The sequence below is a fragment of the Lygodium microphyllum genome, chromosome 12, assembly GCF_053477565.2.
Source record: "Lygodium microphyllum isolate KBCC chromosome 12, Lygodium_microphyllum_v1.1.10, whole genome shotgun sequence".
NCBI lineage: Eukaryota > Viridiplantae > Streptophyta > Polypodiopsida > Schizaeales > Lygodiaceae > Lygodium > Lygodium microphyllum.
Window position 1 is genome coordinate 151,542,690 of NC_141146.1, and position 19,335 is coordinate 151,562,024.

At 37.7% G+C, this 19,335-nt stretch overlaps 1 protein-coding gene across 1 annotated transcript; it reads right to left on the reverse strand.

Moving 5' to 3' along the window:
- Nucleotides 1–8,451: 8,451 nt before the first annotated feature.
- LOC148028446 (uncharacterized) lies at nt 8,452–11,893 on the reverse strand. Its single transcript, XM_087690236.1, has one exon. The coding sequence runs from the start codon at nt 11,842–11,844 to the stop codon at nt 10,417–10,419; it is 1,428 nt and encodes a 475-aa protein (XP_087546362.1). The 5' UTR covers nt 11,845–11,893; the 3' UTR covers nt 8,452–10,416.
- Between the last annotated feature and the right edge of the window lie 7,442 nt (nt 11,894–19,335).

Here is a 19,335-nt window from a genome sequence, read left to right on the forward strand (position 1 = left end):
AATTAACTTCAAAGTTGCTACCATTGTTGATTAAATTCATGTTGAGAATGTTGAACAATCTTCTAAGAACCTAATTCTTCTTTCTTTACCAACATTTTCTATTAAGGACAATGTGCTGTCTGCTATTAGATATTCAAAAACTTTTCAATTTAAGAGAGAACTATTGCTTGGTAACAATGTAAAGGATTCTACTATGATTGATGGGATCATTGATGTTGAAAATGAGTCAAAGGAGGAAGTTATTAAATTGAATACACTTCTGATAGTAAGCTCATTGATACATTTGGTGTCTTGTCTCTTTGTATGACCAAAGCAAAATAGGAAGAGAAGGAGCTTTTAATATCAGATGAGGAGTACAACCAATTTCAAGAGAATATTAGAATAACCAATTTTGGAATAGATTAAAGTGAATATGTACAAGTCAAAGATAGCAACCGAACAACTCTAGTAGAAGATAGAAGATGATGAGAACTCCTTAAGAAAGAATACATGATCAAGTACTAGTGGTGCTTCCAAAGACCAAGCTCTTGGGCATTGCTTGTCCAAAATTGATGACCATATTCTTTGTATATTCCACAATGACTACTCACATTTAATGCTTTAAAAATCATGCTCTTGGAAAAGAAAATAGCCATATAGAAATTTGGGTATGGTCCTAGCTATTACATCTCCAAAGCTAGATACTTTCTAGTGTACTTAACTTATGTCTTAGTAGAAGGGCAAATTGATGTAAAAGTCATTGGTGGCCACAAGATAAGAAAGTTTCTACAATGTAGAGGAAAGCTTCTTGAGGATGAAAAGGATATAGATACTCTAGAAGACTAATATTATATATGCTTAGATTATAAATACAATGGCCATTTTGGGTTCTCCATCTATCTATATTATGGTCTTTTTTCAATATTTGAAGCTATATTCTAAAAGACCAGTTGGATAGCTCTATAAGAGCATTGTTTTTTGTAATTTCTAGGTTATGTCTTGTGCTCCAAAAGAATATTATATGTGCTTGGAAGTGTGGTTTCTCCATGCCTTGGCTATTATATATTACCAAGGGCCCTTTCTCCTCCACAAAATAAGACCCATAAATGTGAAGGATATGCTCTATATATAAAAGCAAAATTTCAAATATATGTATTGTATTGTAGTTTATAGATGTAGAAATTCTATCTTACGACACAAAAAACAATGTCCTTCTCTTTCCATTCCTCCTTAATTGCTTAAACAAGATCTATATAAGCATGTGATGTCTTTTGTTACCTAACACATTTAGGAACATGTCAAGGTGCCTCCAAACCTCCATTTTATGAGTTACAACTCGTGGTGTGCTAGCCATGCTTTTTGTAATTTCACATAAATCTTTATAATATTCCCACATCTCATTTACTTGTTTTTCTATATGGTTTGGACGCATGTTAAAATAACATGTGTTTTCCCTAACACAATTGGATCTTTCCTTAAGTAAACTTAACCCCCATGGAAACCCAACTTTGATAGTAATGCCTCACATTTGTCAATGCATTGATTTGACAAAGATGCTAGCTTCATTGCATATTTATAATCAAGATGCAACTTGAGAATCTTGTCAACTATTCTAATCTCTATGTGCAATGCAAAAATATGACAATTCCTAAGAGAAATTGGAAGAATGGGATCCCTTTTTTCTTCTTCATATTTAAACTTGTTGATTCTCTCATTGGGGCTTGTCTTGTTGGACATAATTACTCCAATCTTTGGACCCCATACTTTCCATATAGTAAATACAATGATATTTTTCATTTGCCCCATCTCATATACCAATCATGAAATTGATAGTTCTTAAATTAGCACTCATATGCCATTCTATATTGAGATTGCCAATCCCATCAATTAGCTCTTCACCCACTACTTTGTCACTATATGATATTAGGAATACATGTGTGAGATAACCTAAGCTATACCACTTTATGTTGGATCAAATATTATGCTCCAATCCTTGTCCCCTACTATTTGACATACTTGAATCCCTTGTTTATGATGCAAATTCTAACTCTTTTCATATTTTGTTCTTCTAAATCTATGCTTCATCCAACTTTAATATAAACTTTAAGGTACCACTACATTCTTACACAATAAGTCTATACATATGAACCATTCCAATCTACACTCTCTTGAGATCCACCCCACTATTGTTAAATATATTATATTCAAAGATAACTTTTATGTGACTTTTCATAGGGCATTGTCCCTTTGATATGAATATACTCTCCAAAAACATCTAGAATTTTATGATTCATAGTAGATTTGGTAATTGAAACTATAAGGGACCTAAATACAAGATTCTTTAATCATAGTCTAGAGAGAGAAGGATAACATTTATGGTGGTTGATACCCAATATATCACATCTCTACTATTTTATCTAGTTTTACCATACCTCTAAAGTCTCTTAATAACTCTTTGAGTGTGCACCTCTCAAATCTAAAATTTTTTACAATTGAAGAATTCTCATAAGGTCCTTTTTATTTACGGTTTCTTTTAGCAATTGATTTCTCTCCTCATTTCACCAAATATTAACACTTGAAATTCAAGAGACATAAATTTTTGCAAGATTTTATCTCTTTTTTTGCCCCATCATTTCTAGAAAACTTGTCTTCCTCTCTCTAAGTCCTATCAAGGTTTCTTTTAAGCATACGATTTCTCCTGCAATGTCTAGTTAGGACTGTCTAAAACCTGAATACTATTCATTAGCTTAGAAATAGTTCTTTGTGCTATTATTAATGCTCCTTACATTTCATGCATTTGTGTTGTGTATGCATGAGATGTAGTGTATAACCTCATATACAATATCGAAGCATCCCTTCAAAACCATATTTGATGCATCTCATCAAGTCATGGACATTAAAAAATGGAGGAGGTTTGCTAGTACAAACGTCCTTTGAATAAATATTTTCATAGAGACAAAAACCTACGTGCTACTTTTCTTATAATTGTGACTTGTTGATCCCATCCTTATCTAATAATGCTTGATGATGTAAACTTCTCCAAGATGAATAAACTAGATCGATTTGAATAGCAAGCTTATACTTTTGTGCACCTTGAAGAGGTATTGGTAGACAATTTAGCAAGGAGAATATAATCAATTGAGTTAAAAAATTACATAAAATAAAAATATGTAGAGAAAAGAATAACCACATGACAGAATCACAAATAAGGAACATGTGTAAAAAAGAGAATTACATATCAAATGAACATGAAGAAAGAAACAAATGTGATCTTGGTGCAAAAATTCCAAGCAATACAAGATTTCACAAGTCCTAAAAGAAAAATGACAAAAAAGTGACCCCTAGCATGGATTCAAGAATGTAGGCATTCAATGGTCAACCTCTTAAATAAACCATATATGCTCTCATTCATCACATCTAAACATCCAACATAGGCAAAACTTGGACTCACTTTTGGGCCTTTAAAACTCTTTGGGATGGTGGTTCATAGTGACTTGTATGGTATCATCATTGTATATTTTACTGTACTAATCACCCATGATCTAAGAGAGAGTGTTAGCTTTATAGATGTCATTGGTATGTGCATTGTAATTTATTCACATTTCATTAGTTTTAGTGGTCAGTTTGGGTACCTCATTAAGGCCATTGGGTCACTATATTTGCTAGTCGACCTATTGATTTCTAGCCATGTGTATGTTGGCCAAATTGGTCATATGGTTGTGGCACCACTCTTGTCTAGATATAGTGCTTTTGCTCCTAACATTGTAATGCATCATAATTGCTTCCTTGGAGAGAGGAATTGGTGGCAATGCTATTGTTAAGCTAAGTGCTAATTACCTTGGTGGTATTGTAGTTTTTTCTAATGTTTACTTTATGGATTTCATTTTTGATCATGAGTTGTCTCTATGTTCATTGCTCTTTCGTATTATCGACCGTTGTGGCGTGTTTCATGCCTCATGTTTTTTGCTTTTATTTCCATTGTGCACTATCACATACAATATTAAATGTCTAAGAGGATCTATCTTACATCACATCCTTTGCATCTCTTGTTGTCATGCTATGCCACAAAAAGCAATAGTGCCTCACAACTCATTGTTTCTTATAATAATGGTTGATTATTGCAAGTTTGAATATTTTGGAGGTCTCATAACACCATTGGATAAGTGTTGTCTTCTAAAATAAACATTCAATTTTTATCACATCCTCCTCAAATAAGTGCCTCTTTACATCCAACTAAGCAAACATTCATGTTCCTTGAGTGGGCATGAGAGAATAAGGGTGACTGATATGGGATGCCATATGAAACAAATAGGGATGCCCCATGAGACTAACTGGTTCCCTAAGGTCGCCCAAGGTTGGTGGCACATGCCATTTGTAGTGTGCTGACCAATATAGAGGGGCTAGTGAGCCAATGGGTTTGTGGATTGGTGCCCTTATAGTAACCTATCTAGTAGTGACTGGTCTAAGTTGGTAAAATACATGGCACCCACTAAAGTGGGGGCAACTTGCATTGTCAGGGAGTAAAGGGATGAAAGCTGAAACCATGGGGGTTTCAGAAAGAAGGTTGCCGAGAGCAGAGGTTGAAGAGAAGATGAAGAAAGAAAGAAGAAACAAATCACATACCAAATGAATTTGAAGCCAAGCCTTTGTATTATTGTCAAGTACAATAGTGCAAGATCATTCCAACCCTTGTTGAGATAATTGATCAACTCAAAATCAATAGGCCAGCATATAACCTTACCTTGAAGCCAAGCCTTTGTATTATTGTCAAGTACAATAGTGCAAGATCATTCCAACCCTTGTTGAGATAATTGATCAACTCAAATTCAATAGGCCAACATATACCCTTACCTTGAATAAGATGAGATCAGAACCCTACTGTACATAGGCCTATGTGGTAGGAAAAAGCATCAAATCTCTATATATGTGTATGAATCTTGATGGTGGGTAATTGTAAATCTCATTACTAAGAAGCAATATCAATTGATAAAAATGATTGAAGATAAAGATAACCCTATATGGGCCTTATTTTTATACTTTGTGCCTGCAAAATCATATTCATATTCTACATTGACTACTAAATAACATCACTTGAATGTGATCTTGATGTATCTCCCATCTTGCACCCTTTTGTTGGATTTCACATTGGGTTCTGGGGTGAAAATTGGAACCACGAGGATCTTAGAAATAAGGGTGTAGAGAGAAGAGGTTGAAGAGAAGAAGAAGAAGAAGAAGAAAGAAAGAAGAAACAAATCACACACCAAATGAATTTGAAGCTAAGCCTTTATTTTATTATCAAGTACAATATAGTGCAAAATTAATCCAACCTTTGTTGAGACAATTGATCAACTCAAAATCAATAGCCCAACATGTACCCTAACCCTAAATAAGAAGAGATTAGAACCCAATTGTACATAGGTCTGTACGTGAATCTTGATGGGTGAAGGTCAATCTCATCATGTGAAAGCAACATCAATTGATTAAAATGGTTGAAGATGAAGAAAACCCTGTATGGGCCTCATTTTTGTACTTTAGCCTTGCTTTTACTGTGTATTACAGCAATACTAAAATGTTGATATGTCACTCCAAAACCCCTCAATAGGCCCTTGACAAATACAAAGCATCTCCTTATGGTGGAGAGTGAGATTCCTTGCATAGATGATCCTGGATCCAATAGAAGAAGACTAAAGCCCTATGGACAGCAAGTTGCCCTATTGCATATCATGTCTTACAATGTCAATCTCAGCCAAAAGAAGACCAAGAACTCTTCCCTCTCATGCTAGGACACAAAACTTACCCTCCTTGATGCTAGAGCTTACTTTCCCTTGCTTTCCACTTCGGTATTGCATGCTAGATATCTCCCTTTTCCAACCCACAATTGATTTAGCCCAAAGCAATTGAAGAATGTGTTGGTCCTCTCCTTCCTTCCTCACATTTGATCTTCATCACTTCTTTTTTCTCCTTGGTTGCCTAAGTTCGCCCCTTAAGCCATACATTATGCCACGTGTAAGCCATAACCTATCAACTCCTCTTGGCTTAGCCACATAGTCAACTTCCAAACACTTGAGACTTCTTGTAAACTTAGTCAATGGACCGAGTAAACTCTCCCATAAGCCTATCTCTTCATGTCTTATGGACAAAGCATGAAACATTATAAAATATGGGTAGTCATCCACTTTAGGCAAAAATCTCATGACAATGTTTTCAGGCTACATAAGACATGGCTAGATTGTGAGACATGCTTGTTATCTAGTAAGCCGGTCACCATCTAGCATGCTTTTGGTGCAAGGGGCACATTACTTTTGGCCACGGGTGGCTAGCAAGCGAATGGCCAACTACATAATGTTATGATAATTAATTTGGTTTGATTTCTAAGAAAACTAAGTGGATATAATCAAATAATAATAAGCATGTATAATAATTGGATTTATATAGAGCATAAGTGGATATAATTATGGGATTTATAAAAAATGCCACATGATAAATAAAAAAATAAGTCAATATAATTAACGAATAAAAAGTGGATACAATTATTGGAGTTATATAGAAAATAAGTGGATATAATCATTGGATAAATCTAATAAATTTTGTAAGATAACTCCAATAATTATATTCACTTATTTTTTGTAAAAATCAAAGCAAATTAATTATCATAACACGTAAAGGCAAGGTGGTGATTTGTAAGGGATGCATCTAGCCCTCCAATGTGGTGGAGGGAATTGCATTGTTGAGCAAGGCTAATGAGGTTGCCCATGCTTTTTTTGTCACCTCTAAGTATGCTAATTTTTATCTTGAGGTCTTAATTCTTACCTTGATTTCTTGTTTGACCTCAAACAAGGCTTAAAATTGACAAATATGACATCTATTTTTGGCTAGTTTACCTACCAAAACAAATTTAAAAAGATTTGCATGTGTCAAATGACATGTCATGTTTTTGCCCATCAAAACAAGCTTTTAAAAAATTTCCTATTATAAGACTTGATAAAGATGTTGACTATCATTTTTAATTAGTATTATCTAAGGCTTCATTAATATAAGAAAGGTACTTTGAAAAATTTAGCTATCACATGAAATATTAAGCATCCTATCAAATTAAGGGCTTGGCATTGGCCTATGACATATTGTTGGCTCAACTTAGCTTGGCTTGATTAGAGCCAACTTTACATTTTCTCTTGGCATTTCTACGTGTCTATCTTGCAAAGTGTTTGCACTAGGAGCTCTCTCTTATTCCAATTTACCACATCAACATTTGGCTGCGTTTTTTCTCAATAGCTTTTTTATTCCTACAATAGTGCTTGATCTTTGAGGTGATTCTGAACAATGCTTGATATGTGAGGTGATTCTCTGTTTCTCTCATCTTGGATGCACTCATTAGGGGAAAAAGCAACAAAGCTTCTTTTGGGCCTCTTAAAAATCTACATTTACTTATTTTCCTGGCTCTAAAATGAATAAAATGGAACACAACTTTTTTTGGCCAAGTATTCGATTAAGGTTTCTAATATAATGTGTCCATTAAAACGTTTTACACGACATGACTACAAAAAACAAGTTTATGAAAATTACGACCCATACCAAGCAAATGAGGGCTAACATAACATTGAAAAAATATCATAAAAATGCATTAAGAAGAAAAAAGTTATATTTAAATACAAGTCACCATGTTTGCATTCAATGAGCATACCTTTTCTAGTTGAGATGGAGATATTATATGTAACTTCATCTTTCAATGTGTAAAAGTGACATGACCTAAACTTCACAGAAAATGTAAGTCCATAAATCTCCAAAGATTGTAAATTTGATGTAGATGATGGTGTTTTCGACATCCTCAGTGTATTTGAAGTAGGCCAAAAACTTGTGGGGCACATAGACCTTTGTGCCATTTCTATCTCCCTTCAAGTGTCTAATTCCGCCATGTGTTTGAAGTAGGCCAAAACCTTGTGGGGCACATAGACCTTTGTGCCATTTCTATCTCCCTTCAAGTGTCTAATTCCGCCATTTCAAAACTCAAGAGGCTTTTGGCCTACTTTGGACAAACTATTAATGTCAAAAACACCAAATCTGCAACAATATATAGGGCTAACTGAGTGAAATGTAGTTTTAAAAAATGTGGTCAGAACATCCTTTTTGGGGCTCATGATAGCAGTAATGAACTCAGAATGTCAACTTGTTGGGCCGAGAGAGAGAGAGAGAGAGAGAGAGAGGTTATAACGAAAAGTGAAGCTCAAGTCTCAACTAGCAGCCAGATGATTGTGGCAATTAGTGAACCCATTGAAATGGCTCAACAAGTGAGGAATGTAGAGACATGCTTGGGGCAACTAAATGCTCGAAGAGCCTGGACCAAAGACTCCAAAACACAAGTACAATAGCAGCTAGAATATTGACAATGCATAGAGTGGTGCATTAGCACAAAATCAAACATGGAAGACCCTCTCTCCAAGTACAAAGGACATGCTAAGAGAGCGATGAGTGTAAAACTCAGGTAGACAAAAGTTAGGAGCAACAATTGTGGGCAATTCCAGCCCAAAATGTCAGCCAAAAGGCCAAAACATCAGCTAGACAGCCAAAACACAATGTTGGTCAGCTAGTTAGGTGGGTGGAAAGGAGGTTACAGATGTTGTTGGCCACCAAAGCAGGCAGCCCATGCTGGCAGCAAGCCACCCTGCTGTGTAGACAGGCCGCCTAACCATTAGGAAGATGAAATGCAAGGTACCATAGCTCCAAACCATGCAAAACACAGTTGTAATAAACCTGCAGTCAGTCAAATACACCAGAGAAGACACCGTGATCTAGAGATTTGGATGTCTAATACTATGTGAAAGTGCACAACAGAAGCAGAAGCAATAAACAAGGCATGAAACAAAACGCAATGAACAGTGAACAAGAAAGAACAATGAATCTAGAGAGAACTCATGAACAGGCAATGGAATCCATAAAGAAAGCATGAGAACAAAGTACAGTATCACCAGGGCAACCAACACTCACATGATCAGCAGCAGTGCCTCCAGTAACTCTCTGCAATGAAGCAAGTGTGATGTATGACAATGTGAGGGAGAGTGCACTATCTATAGGCAAGAGTGGTGCCAAAATACAACCAGGCTGGCCGGCATATAAGCGGCTCAAAATCAGCAGGTCAGCCAGTACATGCAGCTGCCCAGTGACCTGAATGAAGCACCCCAGCTGCCCCCTGGGCCATAAAGCCTAATGAAATGCACTCAGATACAATGCCCATACACATGATATGTACAAAGCTAACAACAACTCTTGTATTCAGACTCAATTGCGTCCTAGAAATAGTAACACTGTTTTCATCATCTTAACTCATGCTTCACAATTGTGGGGATCCATGCATCAACAATTTTTTGTGACAGTCATCAAACAACAGCTTCTAAGCAACAATCATCAAACCATGGCAACCCAATCAACCAAAGCAGCCCCTGGTTAATGCATAGTAGGTAGCCCAAAACTTCATATGCTTCGCAACCAACTTGAAATATAGATATCATAGTCTACAAGAAAACCTCCCCAATGGGCAGAAGAGTGACTTCCAGATAGCATCAATGCCACAAGGAAGCATCGATAGATAGCATGACAGCCATAAACTGGTCAATTGCAGCCAAGAATGACTTGTAGAGTGGAAAATGATGATATCTGCTCATAAGTAACATGGTAGCTTTTCTGCAGTCATCCCTGTGCAAACCAGCAGTTTGACCACAGACACACGTAATCATGTGTGGACTACTCCTGCCACATCAATATAGAAGCCCAGGAACAAAGGCAGCAAGCACCCTTGTCACATATGAAGAACCCCATCTAACATGTCAAGCAGCTTTTTGTCATCCAGAAGCTGCCCCACGATGAAAAATATGGTCCCATTCTTCTCCTCTTTAGATCATCTAATTATTCTAGCCAAACATGAGTGACCTGCAGTAGCCCACTGTTGCACAAAAATAAGCTGCAGGACCCACTGGCCACGAGCCAGTAACATGAAGACAGGCTCTAGCAGATGTAAAATTTATGATTAGCTCCGCAAAAGTTTTGCCAAGATCACAGCTCTTCAACATCTTTGGAAATACTGAATTTGATGAGGGCCAGATTTGAAGATCATCACAATTTGACAATATCCTGAGAAATTACTGAAAGTTACAAAAGTTCATGTAGGTTTGTACTGCCCATTTCACCACATTGTTTCTGCCAAAAGAATACCTTGGCAAAGCACTTTCTAACTGAAGCTATGTCAAAAATTCTTGTACTTGAGACATCAACGTACTCCCAATGATTCGTTATCATTTCATTGCTGGCAGAGCTGCAAAGGCTTACAATGATCAATTCAAGGTTTTGTACTCTGTTTGACCAGTAGATCATACCATAATTCGTAATCTCCCTTTCTCTTGCCTTCATACTTATTGTGGTAAAGCCTAATGTTGTATCACAAATATTTCACTTAACACTATGGTGACTTGAAACATTTGCTTTTCTTTGAGGAAGCTTTGGATGGCTGAATTGGTCCATAGAGTGTGAAACCTTGGTTTGGACATCCCGAGCCTCTGAAGCCTTGCCAATAAGGAAAAGGTAATCAATAACTAGGGCATAAATCGATGCCTCAAGTATAAGCTGTTTTGACATAGCTTCAATCAGCAATTCGTGTGCTGAATCTACCTCTCCTGCCTGTATCCAACCCACAATCATTGTCTGATAAAGTTGTGGGCTTGTATCACAACTCACTTCACCAAACAATTTTGCTGCCTTGTCATATTCACCCAAGCGAAACATACCACTTAACATAGCATTATAACTTGCCACATCAGGTGCACAACCTGCTAGGGTCATTTCCTCAAATATATTCAATGCTTGGTCCGCTATGCCAGCTCTAAAAGCACCTTGAATGAGAGTACTGTATGTAATAACATCAGGCAAGCATCCAGCCTTTCTCATTGCATCCAAAATTTTATATCCAACCTCAAGCTTACCCTTCTTGCAAAACTCCTTGATAAGCTTAGTGTAAGTAGCCAGATCAAATGTGTAACCGAAATCCAGCAGCCAATCAAGCATCCTCTGGGCCTTTTCTAGCTGGTGTGCCTTGCAGAAGCCATAAATCATTGTGGCATAGGTGCGACCGTCTACAAAGCATCCACCTTTCCTAATAACATCAAGGATTCTAGTAGCTTCCTCAACTTTCCCTGCCATTTGGAACCCTTTGATCAGGGAATGGAATGAATCACTGCTGAGAGGATATCCATAATCCAACATCTGCTTGAACAGTCTCTCCACAATCGCAAACCGTTCGGCTTTCAACAAAACCAAGAACAAGCTTGTGCATGCGTCTGCAGTGAATTTGCAACCAGACCGTTCCATGTCCTCGAAGGTTTTAAACACCATCTTGATCTTACCGGCGCGGCCGTAGAGCTTCATCAAAGTTACGTAGACGAATTCGTTATGCCTGAAGCCCTTGCTGTCCATCTCCTCAAGGAAGACAGACAGGGCCTTGAATTTCTTCCTTTTGCCAAGGATGGCCATCATTTTATGGTAGGCTTTGAAATCATGCTTGTAGTTATGCTGCTGTCCGGCCCAGACGAAGAACTGCAGGGCGACCTCGGGATGGGATTTCACCTTCAAGGCTTCAAGGACGAGGCGTGGGCTGAGCTTGAGGCGGGAAGCAACCAGGGATTCTGCTCTCTGAGAGTCCCATCTCTCACCTTGGAGGAGGACAGAGAGTTTGGCAAGGTCAGAGGAGGAGAAATCGTCACAGATGGGAGTGATAAAGGGGGTTTGAATGGAGGAGGGAGCGGAGTAGCCATGGCCATGCATCAGCATCCAATGTGGGGAGAGCTTGCCTCTCAGAGCCCTGCCAAAGCGCCCAAAAGCCATTTAACAGCACAGTGTGGTCTCTGAAGTCTCCACGGAAAAAACTGCCAAAGGAAGCTGCAAACTAGCGTGTTCCATTTACGATTTTAGTGAGGCTAGCGTGTGACCGCAACCTTACGAAAACAGAGTGTGTTTCACGCGCATGACGCGCTTCGTACGCGATTCACTCGCCGAGATAGCCTGCGTTCTGGCGGAGTTCAATCCCAGGGATGGGCCAGTCGTCATTTGCCTCATCCATATGGGGGTCCTTGGCATCCTACAAATCTATTGCATTTTAAAAAAACTACATTATCACACACGTGGACTAGTCTCATCACGCTTGCACGCAATAGCGCGCTCATGAAAACAAAGTGCTTCTCATGCACATTGCCATGCAAAGCAATTGTAATGGTTGGCATATACTCTTAATTTGCTATCTGCATGATTCACTCGTTGAGAGAATTCATAGTGGACAGAGAAAACAACTACATTTTCACACACATGGACTAGTCATAAACACATCTGCTTATGAATTCAAAGGAAAATAGCAGTATGTAGATTGACATGATTGTATCTATCTTCTTGCAATATGTTGCATAGTAGTAGATGAGGGCCCAAAAAAAACCTCGTGTGTACGGAATACGAGTAGAGCAAAGTAGCGCAATTGAATTTTATCAAAGTGACTAAAGTCACTTTGCACATGGCAATGTTCTTTCTTTCTTTCTTCCTCCCTCACATTTTGTAGTTTGTGCCATAATAATGTTTGCTTGGAGGTGGCTAAATAGAATGCACACACTTTATCTAGTGTCTATTATTTGTTGGCAAATAGTCGATTAGGTTAACTTATTTTAGCAATGTTCAAATGCACTCTATTAAGTTATAGATGTTGATTTATACTTGGTTGATGGATGTACATAAGAGTTATAATGCTCACACACACACACACACACACACAAAACTAGATGCTACTATCACTAAATTGGTTGCTTATTACACATTCTCTATTTAATAAATTCATGTCAATAAATTAATGACTCACTTTTCTTTAAGTGTTGATGATGATCTAGCATGGCCATGAGACCATTTAGAGACCAGTATTCTTAGTGCATCACTTAATGGGGTGATCAGAGCACTGTGACGGGGATATCTGGTACATGCAGTACAAGTTATGAAGGGAGAAAGAAGTGTCTGCCAAGTGTAAGAGTGTATACAAGACCAAGGAGTTACACATAAATGAAGATGGATTGAGTTCTAAGAAGAAGAAGTGCATTAGCATTGTGTATATGTATTTATGTGTGCATCCAGGGATGCCTGGGAATGTTTATTTGTGTGTAATGAGCATTGCATTCATTTGGGGTCATCCTCTCCCCTACAAGTCAAGGTTTAAGGTCTTTTCTTTCATTAAGAAAGACAAGAGAGAGAATTCTCTCACTAAGAAAGACGAGAGATGTGATCCTCTGGAAGTGAGGAGAGAAGTGATTTTCTCTTTCTAAGGTCTAAAATGACATAGGCTTTTGTATGGAATTCAATCTTAAGGTTGAGGCCCAAGTCAATCTAATGAACTCTCCTTATCTATGACTCAAGGTGGTTGCATGGACCACAAGTTAAGAGTACAGTTTAAAAAGCTGTTTAAAAAAAAAATCCATTTTTAAAATATCTCGTAAAGGAAAAATGATATCTAAAAATAGGCCATGAGGGTTATCGGAAACAATGAGATCTACAAATTTCATGTTGGACGTTTTTTCATCCAAACAACGCACAAAGAGATATCTCGAAATTAGTGCTGCAGAGTGGAACAACCACATCTTGCATGAAGATCAACTCAACTCTCTCTCCAAGAAGAGAAGCTCTTGAAAGCCTATAAAAGAGTAGGCTATCCTTGGGTGTAAGGGGGAGGTAAAGGAAGCATCACTTTGCAAGTTCCAAGAGGAGAAGAGAAGGTGCAAGTGTTGCGGAAGCCCTACTGAAATCAAGGTGCTGCGGAAGCTCTGTTGAAATCAAGTTCTAAGGGGAGAAGAGAAGGTGCAAGTGTTGCGGAAGCTATGCTGAAATCAAGTTTCAAGAGGAGAAGAGAAGGTACAAGTGCTGCAGAAGCTCTGCTGAAATCAAGCGCCAAGAGGAAAGCCCTACACGTATTGTGTAGGAGAGAAGGAGACTCAAGAAGGATCAAAAGGTGCCAACTTTCAAGTTGTGCAAGTGTTAGCTGGTTGTATACCATGCAAGGAACCGTGATCTTGTTTCCAAGATCTACAGTTAAGAGCTGGCTTATGTGTAATGGAGGAGCTTGCTCCTTGTCAATAATATAACTCCACAAGGGGGGGGGGGGGGGGGGGGGGGACTGGCCCATCTTCCAGTCCATAGTGTGTTGCCAATTTCTCTATCTCTCTCTCTACATCTTTCTTTTCTCTCATCTATTCTCCCTCTGTGCCAACATAATATTCGCCATATATATTTTAAGTATATAAGAAAGTCGAGCGTGTATCTCAGATTCTATAACAGCTGCTATTGATACCTACAATGAAAGTTGGATATTCCAGTCCTCCTTACTAATAATCTACTTGTTTGATTTTATAGGTAATAGGTGGCATCCTTCCCTTTAGATCTTGTATCTTTACTTATGTTCACTATACTCATGTTGAAGCTTATGTTATTTTACTGCTCTCTTGGCCTGCAGGTGTCTTACTCTTGTTCTTATTTTATAGATTAATTAAAAATGTTCATTATTTGTATAGCATCACAATTCTTTGAAACACACACACACACATACACACACACACACACACACACAAAGTGGATAATATTAATTACAAAAAGCAAGATATACAAAGGTTGCTTGACCTAAATGTTATACTTATCGTATTTCTATGTAGCTTTGGTGTGAATGCTCCCTTATCCATGGGCACTTTTTGCCTTATAGTTAGAAGATGGTTTTTTCCCTAGCGTGAACACCTGTTAGTGGGTGTGATACTCTAGTACCTTAGGGATTGTACTTCCATTATCATTGTCACAGAGGGGATGTGACCTTCGAGTAACTCTCTATCTAATAACTTTACTAGAACCATCCCTTTTTTCAACCGCATTCTTAGTTGCCATTAAGTCTTGAACTTACCATGTACTACTCCTTATGCATATGTTGTCTTTTTTGCATCTACTAAATTGATTGTTTGAGCTTACATGAGTTCTCTTCCTGATTGTGCATCCTTCTCGTGAGGTTTGATGCCTTTGACCATTACCACTCCTATCATTATTGCCTCTGACTGTCAAAGCATGAGAGGTGCACGAAGCATCGACATTCTTTCTGTTAACCTCTTCATTCAAGAGTGCACCCTTTACATCTTGCAAATTTAACCCATCAATAGACATATTTGCACACATAGCACTACAGAATGTATCCCATGACTTAGGCAACGTAACTAGTAGGAACAAGGGAGGAAGATTGTCCTTAAATTCAATTCCCTGCAAAGACAAGTGGCTGAAAATAGAATGAAACTCATTCAAGTGGGCGAACATGGAGGTCCCCTCCTTCATTCAAAGGTCCATAAATTTCTTCAATCAATACATTTGAGAGGCAAGGCTCTACTTATCATAGACATTGCGAATCTTATCCCATAAATGCCAAGCGGTTTGCTCATTAGAGACAACATTATAGAAAACTAGCTTAGAGAGTGAGAAAATGATTGTAGATCTACATAACTCATCCAATTCAGCCCAATCCTCTACATCAAAGCATTCGGGCTTTATAGCCTCATGTCTCAATGGCTTAATCTGCAATTTTTGCACTAGAATTTGCTAGACTTGTGCCTTCCAATAGTTGTAATTTGTGCCATCCAAATTCTCAATGTTAAAGATATAACTGTCATTCAACCCACCAGCCATAATGTAAGATATGAAAGCACAATCTAAGACAAATAAACTATTGTAAATTATAGTAAATCAGTCCTTAAAATCATAGCCAAATCAAGGGCTAAGCTAGAGAAACTACTAAAATGATGAGCTTTCCACAAATTGTAATCAAGTAAATGTCAAATCCAAGTGATTACCCTTAGATAGAATATATAAAACTAAAATGGCATCCTACTGTAGTAAACTATAGCACTATGCCATCAACCAATTGTGAGCAACTAAGAAAGAAAGATCAAGAATAACTGTCACTAAAAGCTGTCACAACTCTAGTGGGTCAATAACCATACATATGGTAGACATAGATATCACACACATAGGAGATCTCAAGGTAAAGAGAGAAGAACCGATAAATGCATAACCCATTGAGCAAAGCTCAATACATAACCTAGAAGCATATAAATATCCCTGACAACACATTGACAAACATAAGTACCAGGTCCAAAGTAAGTGATCAAATCAGCCCACTATAGGGTAACTGTATCCAATACATATCAAGAGAGCATATACAAGAAGTAAGTGTCCCATGGCTTGGTGAAAGTAAGATCAAGCTCAACTGCATAAATCCAAAGCTCTATGTAATAGCTAAAGTAGCACATGTAAATCCCACTAGAACAAAATCAAATACCAAACGAGCAATGTAAGCTCAAAATATAAAGTACATCACATCCGTGTATTCAAGATGCATGACAAGAAATTTAGAAGCATAAAACCCAATAGATTCTTCAAACCTGCAACTTCGTAAGCCATTGAAGTAACCAATGCATGTAATCACAGCTAAGATCAATGTAACAGAGATCAAATCTCAACTCAAAACTATGCCATAGCATATTAGAAAGTATTTTTTACAATCAAAGTAGCGACACATCCACTGAGTATCCACAAAGCATCATTGAGCATTAGGCATAAGCTTTTCACTGATAAATGCTTGTAGCCAGTTATTATAGTACTAAAATGATAGTCAAATCTGTGCTATTTCAAGCTCAAATTAGTCTCAAAAGCATAACTACACCATCTAGGCATCAAAATGGCATCTCGAAAGCATCAAACATGCATTATGGAATTTATTATTTGTTACCTAAACCAAAACTATTCTATTCTATGTGAAACAAAGAATAGAAGACTACATAGAATCAAATTTATGAGTGCCTAGATATGTAGCTCTCATCGTGCTCTTTACTTCTAGCTACAGAACGCCTCAATTCGATATTGTATACAAAATTTATGGCCAAAATACGACAATATTGTCAAGTTACCATAGTTATCAATGACTTCTACATCATGCTCCATATCCACTTAAAATGGATAAAGTGGCTACTCCTTAGCTCAATAAGTACTGAATATACCTCAAGAGGAAGAAACAATGGCTGCCATGAAACCTTGAGTTGAAGCTTTGAATCCAGGCTAAAGCAAAGGATGAAGAAGCTCCTTGAATGGTGGCTCTAATATGAGTTGAAAGGTAGAGCCCAAGTGGAAGCACACAAGCAGAAGCAAGAGCAAAGTAAGAGCTATGGTGGATGGAGCAAGAGAGAGAGACACCATATGTGGGAACTCCAAGAGTCACAATGTGTGACCGATCTTCTTTTATTCAAAATGTAATTGAAATAATAAAGAATGAAGTGATAGTGATGGGTGTTTGCCACCTGCAGTGTATAGGTGTGTAGGTATTGTCAGTGTAATGAATATACGTGTGGTTAAGCATAGGCGCCTTGACCCCCAATAAGTTTGGCTTAGAAGATGAACAATACTATTTAGGAAAGGGTCGAGAGTATACTCTCTAATGCTAGTCTTAATAATGGATTTTGGCCTAAAGGTATAAAGACAACAATACATTTGATCAACATGTGTCTTAGCAAGCCATTGGATGGTAAAACACTAAAGGAATTATGGTCTTGCAACAAGAGACCTAGTTATGATCACTTAGTATGTTTTTGGCCAAGACACATTTATGAATATACCTAGAGACAAGCAGAGTAAGTTTGATCCTAAGTCTAAGAAATGCATTTTTCTTAGCTATGGAGAATTAGGTGAAATGGGCTATCACTTGTGGATCTTGAATTTAGCAGAGTAGTTAGTAGCCATGATACCATCTTTAATGAGAATAAGGTGCTTAAGTAACCTATCAAAATAGTTGATATCTGTAGAGTGGTATTTCAAGAAGATGGACATCTAGAATATGAGTAGATTGTACGACACATTCCACATGATATTGGGCTTGGATAGGCTGCTAATGTTGAGATGGGAGTGCCATGGCATGGTAAATAGTCTCATCTCTTATAGGATAGATAGATGGGATAGCCAAAGGTTCCTTTTGAGCTAGTTTTACATAGGTCTACAAGGGTTTCTAGACTTTTATTTAGATAAACTCTATCTCTAGACTATGTTATGGTCATCGATTGTGGTAAGCCTTTTTGTTATGCAAATGCTATGAGCAAGGATGTTAGTAAAAAGTGAAATAGGGCTACATAGTGAGATGGATTCTTTGGAAAAGAATGCTACCTAGGAGTTAGTTCCTTTACCTTAGGGTGAACATGTATTTCCATGCAAGTGGGTCAACAAGTTAAAGGTATCTCCATCTCATGCATTGCCTAAGTGCAAGGCAAGATTGGTGGCCAAAAGGATTAAGTAGGAGAAGGGGATTGACTTTGATGATGTATTCTCACTAGTAGTCAAGATGACCACTCATCACATAATGCTTGCTTAAATGGTTGATATAGAGGATGTGGAGTTGGTTCAGATTGGTGTAAAGACCACTTTCTTGCATGGGGACTTGCATGATGATATTTACATGTAGGGGGTTTGTTTTGGAAGGCAAGGAGAAATTGGTGTGTAACATAAACTTGATAAGATTGTCTCTTATACCTAGTGACATTGAGAGTAGCCACTAAGGCATCTATGTGGGTTGCATGAGAAGGAATGCTTGATTCCCATGGATAAACTCATGGATTTCATGTTCCACCTACAAGCATTGTTGTAAGGTATCTAATAAATTGACATAGTTGGAATCATAGTGAAAGAAATATTATCCTCTATGTAGTTTATATTAAAAAGCACTTGGTTTTTAAAATAAAACTTATTCATCTTGTCTTGATGGAGGCCAAATCCCAACATGTCTTTCTCCCTAGGAGGAACAAATCTAGGAGGAGTGGATTAAACATTCCAATTTTCTTTCCTTGGTTGACCAAGACAACATTCTAGTTTTCTTTCCTTTCCTTAATGCAAATGAGACTTGAAAAGGTAAATGCTAAAATCTTTAAATATTTTTTCAAAAGAGATTAACATTTTCCTCTTTGATTTCCATTGAACGTGTTATTACCACCGTGCAATTGAAGTGGAGAAGATAGGATTGAGGGGGGGATAGGGGTTTGAATAACACTAAGGAGGAGACATCATGGTAGAGTGCATCCTCCCCCTCCCCTCATAAATACCCCCTTTCATCATCACCATTTTTTGCATGTGCCCCCCCCCCCCCTTTTTTTTGGCTATCCTACTATTTGTTTGGTTACCTCAGAGAGAGAGAGAGAGAGAGAGAGAGAGAGAGAGAGAGAGCTAATGGGCACCCCAAAGTTCATATTGGATATACCCCTCTCCCAAGCCCCCTTTCCCATGAGAATA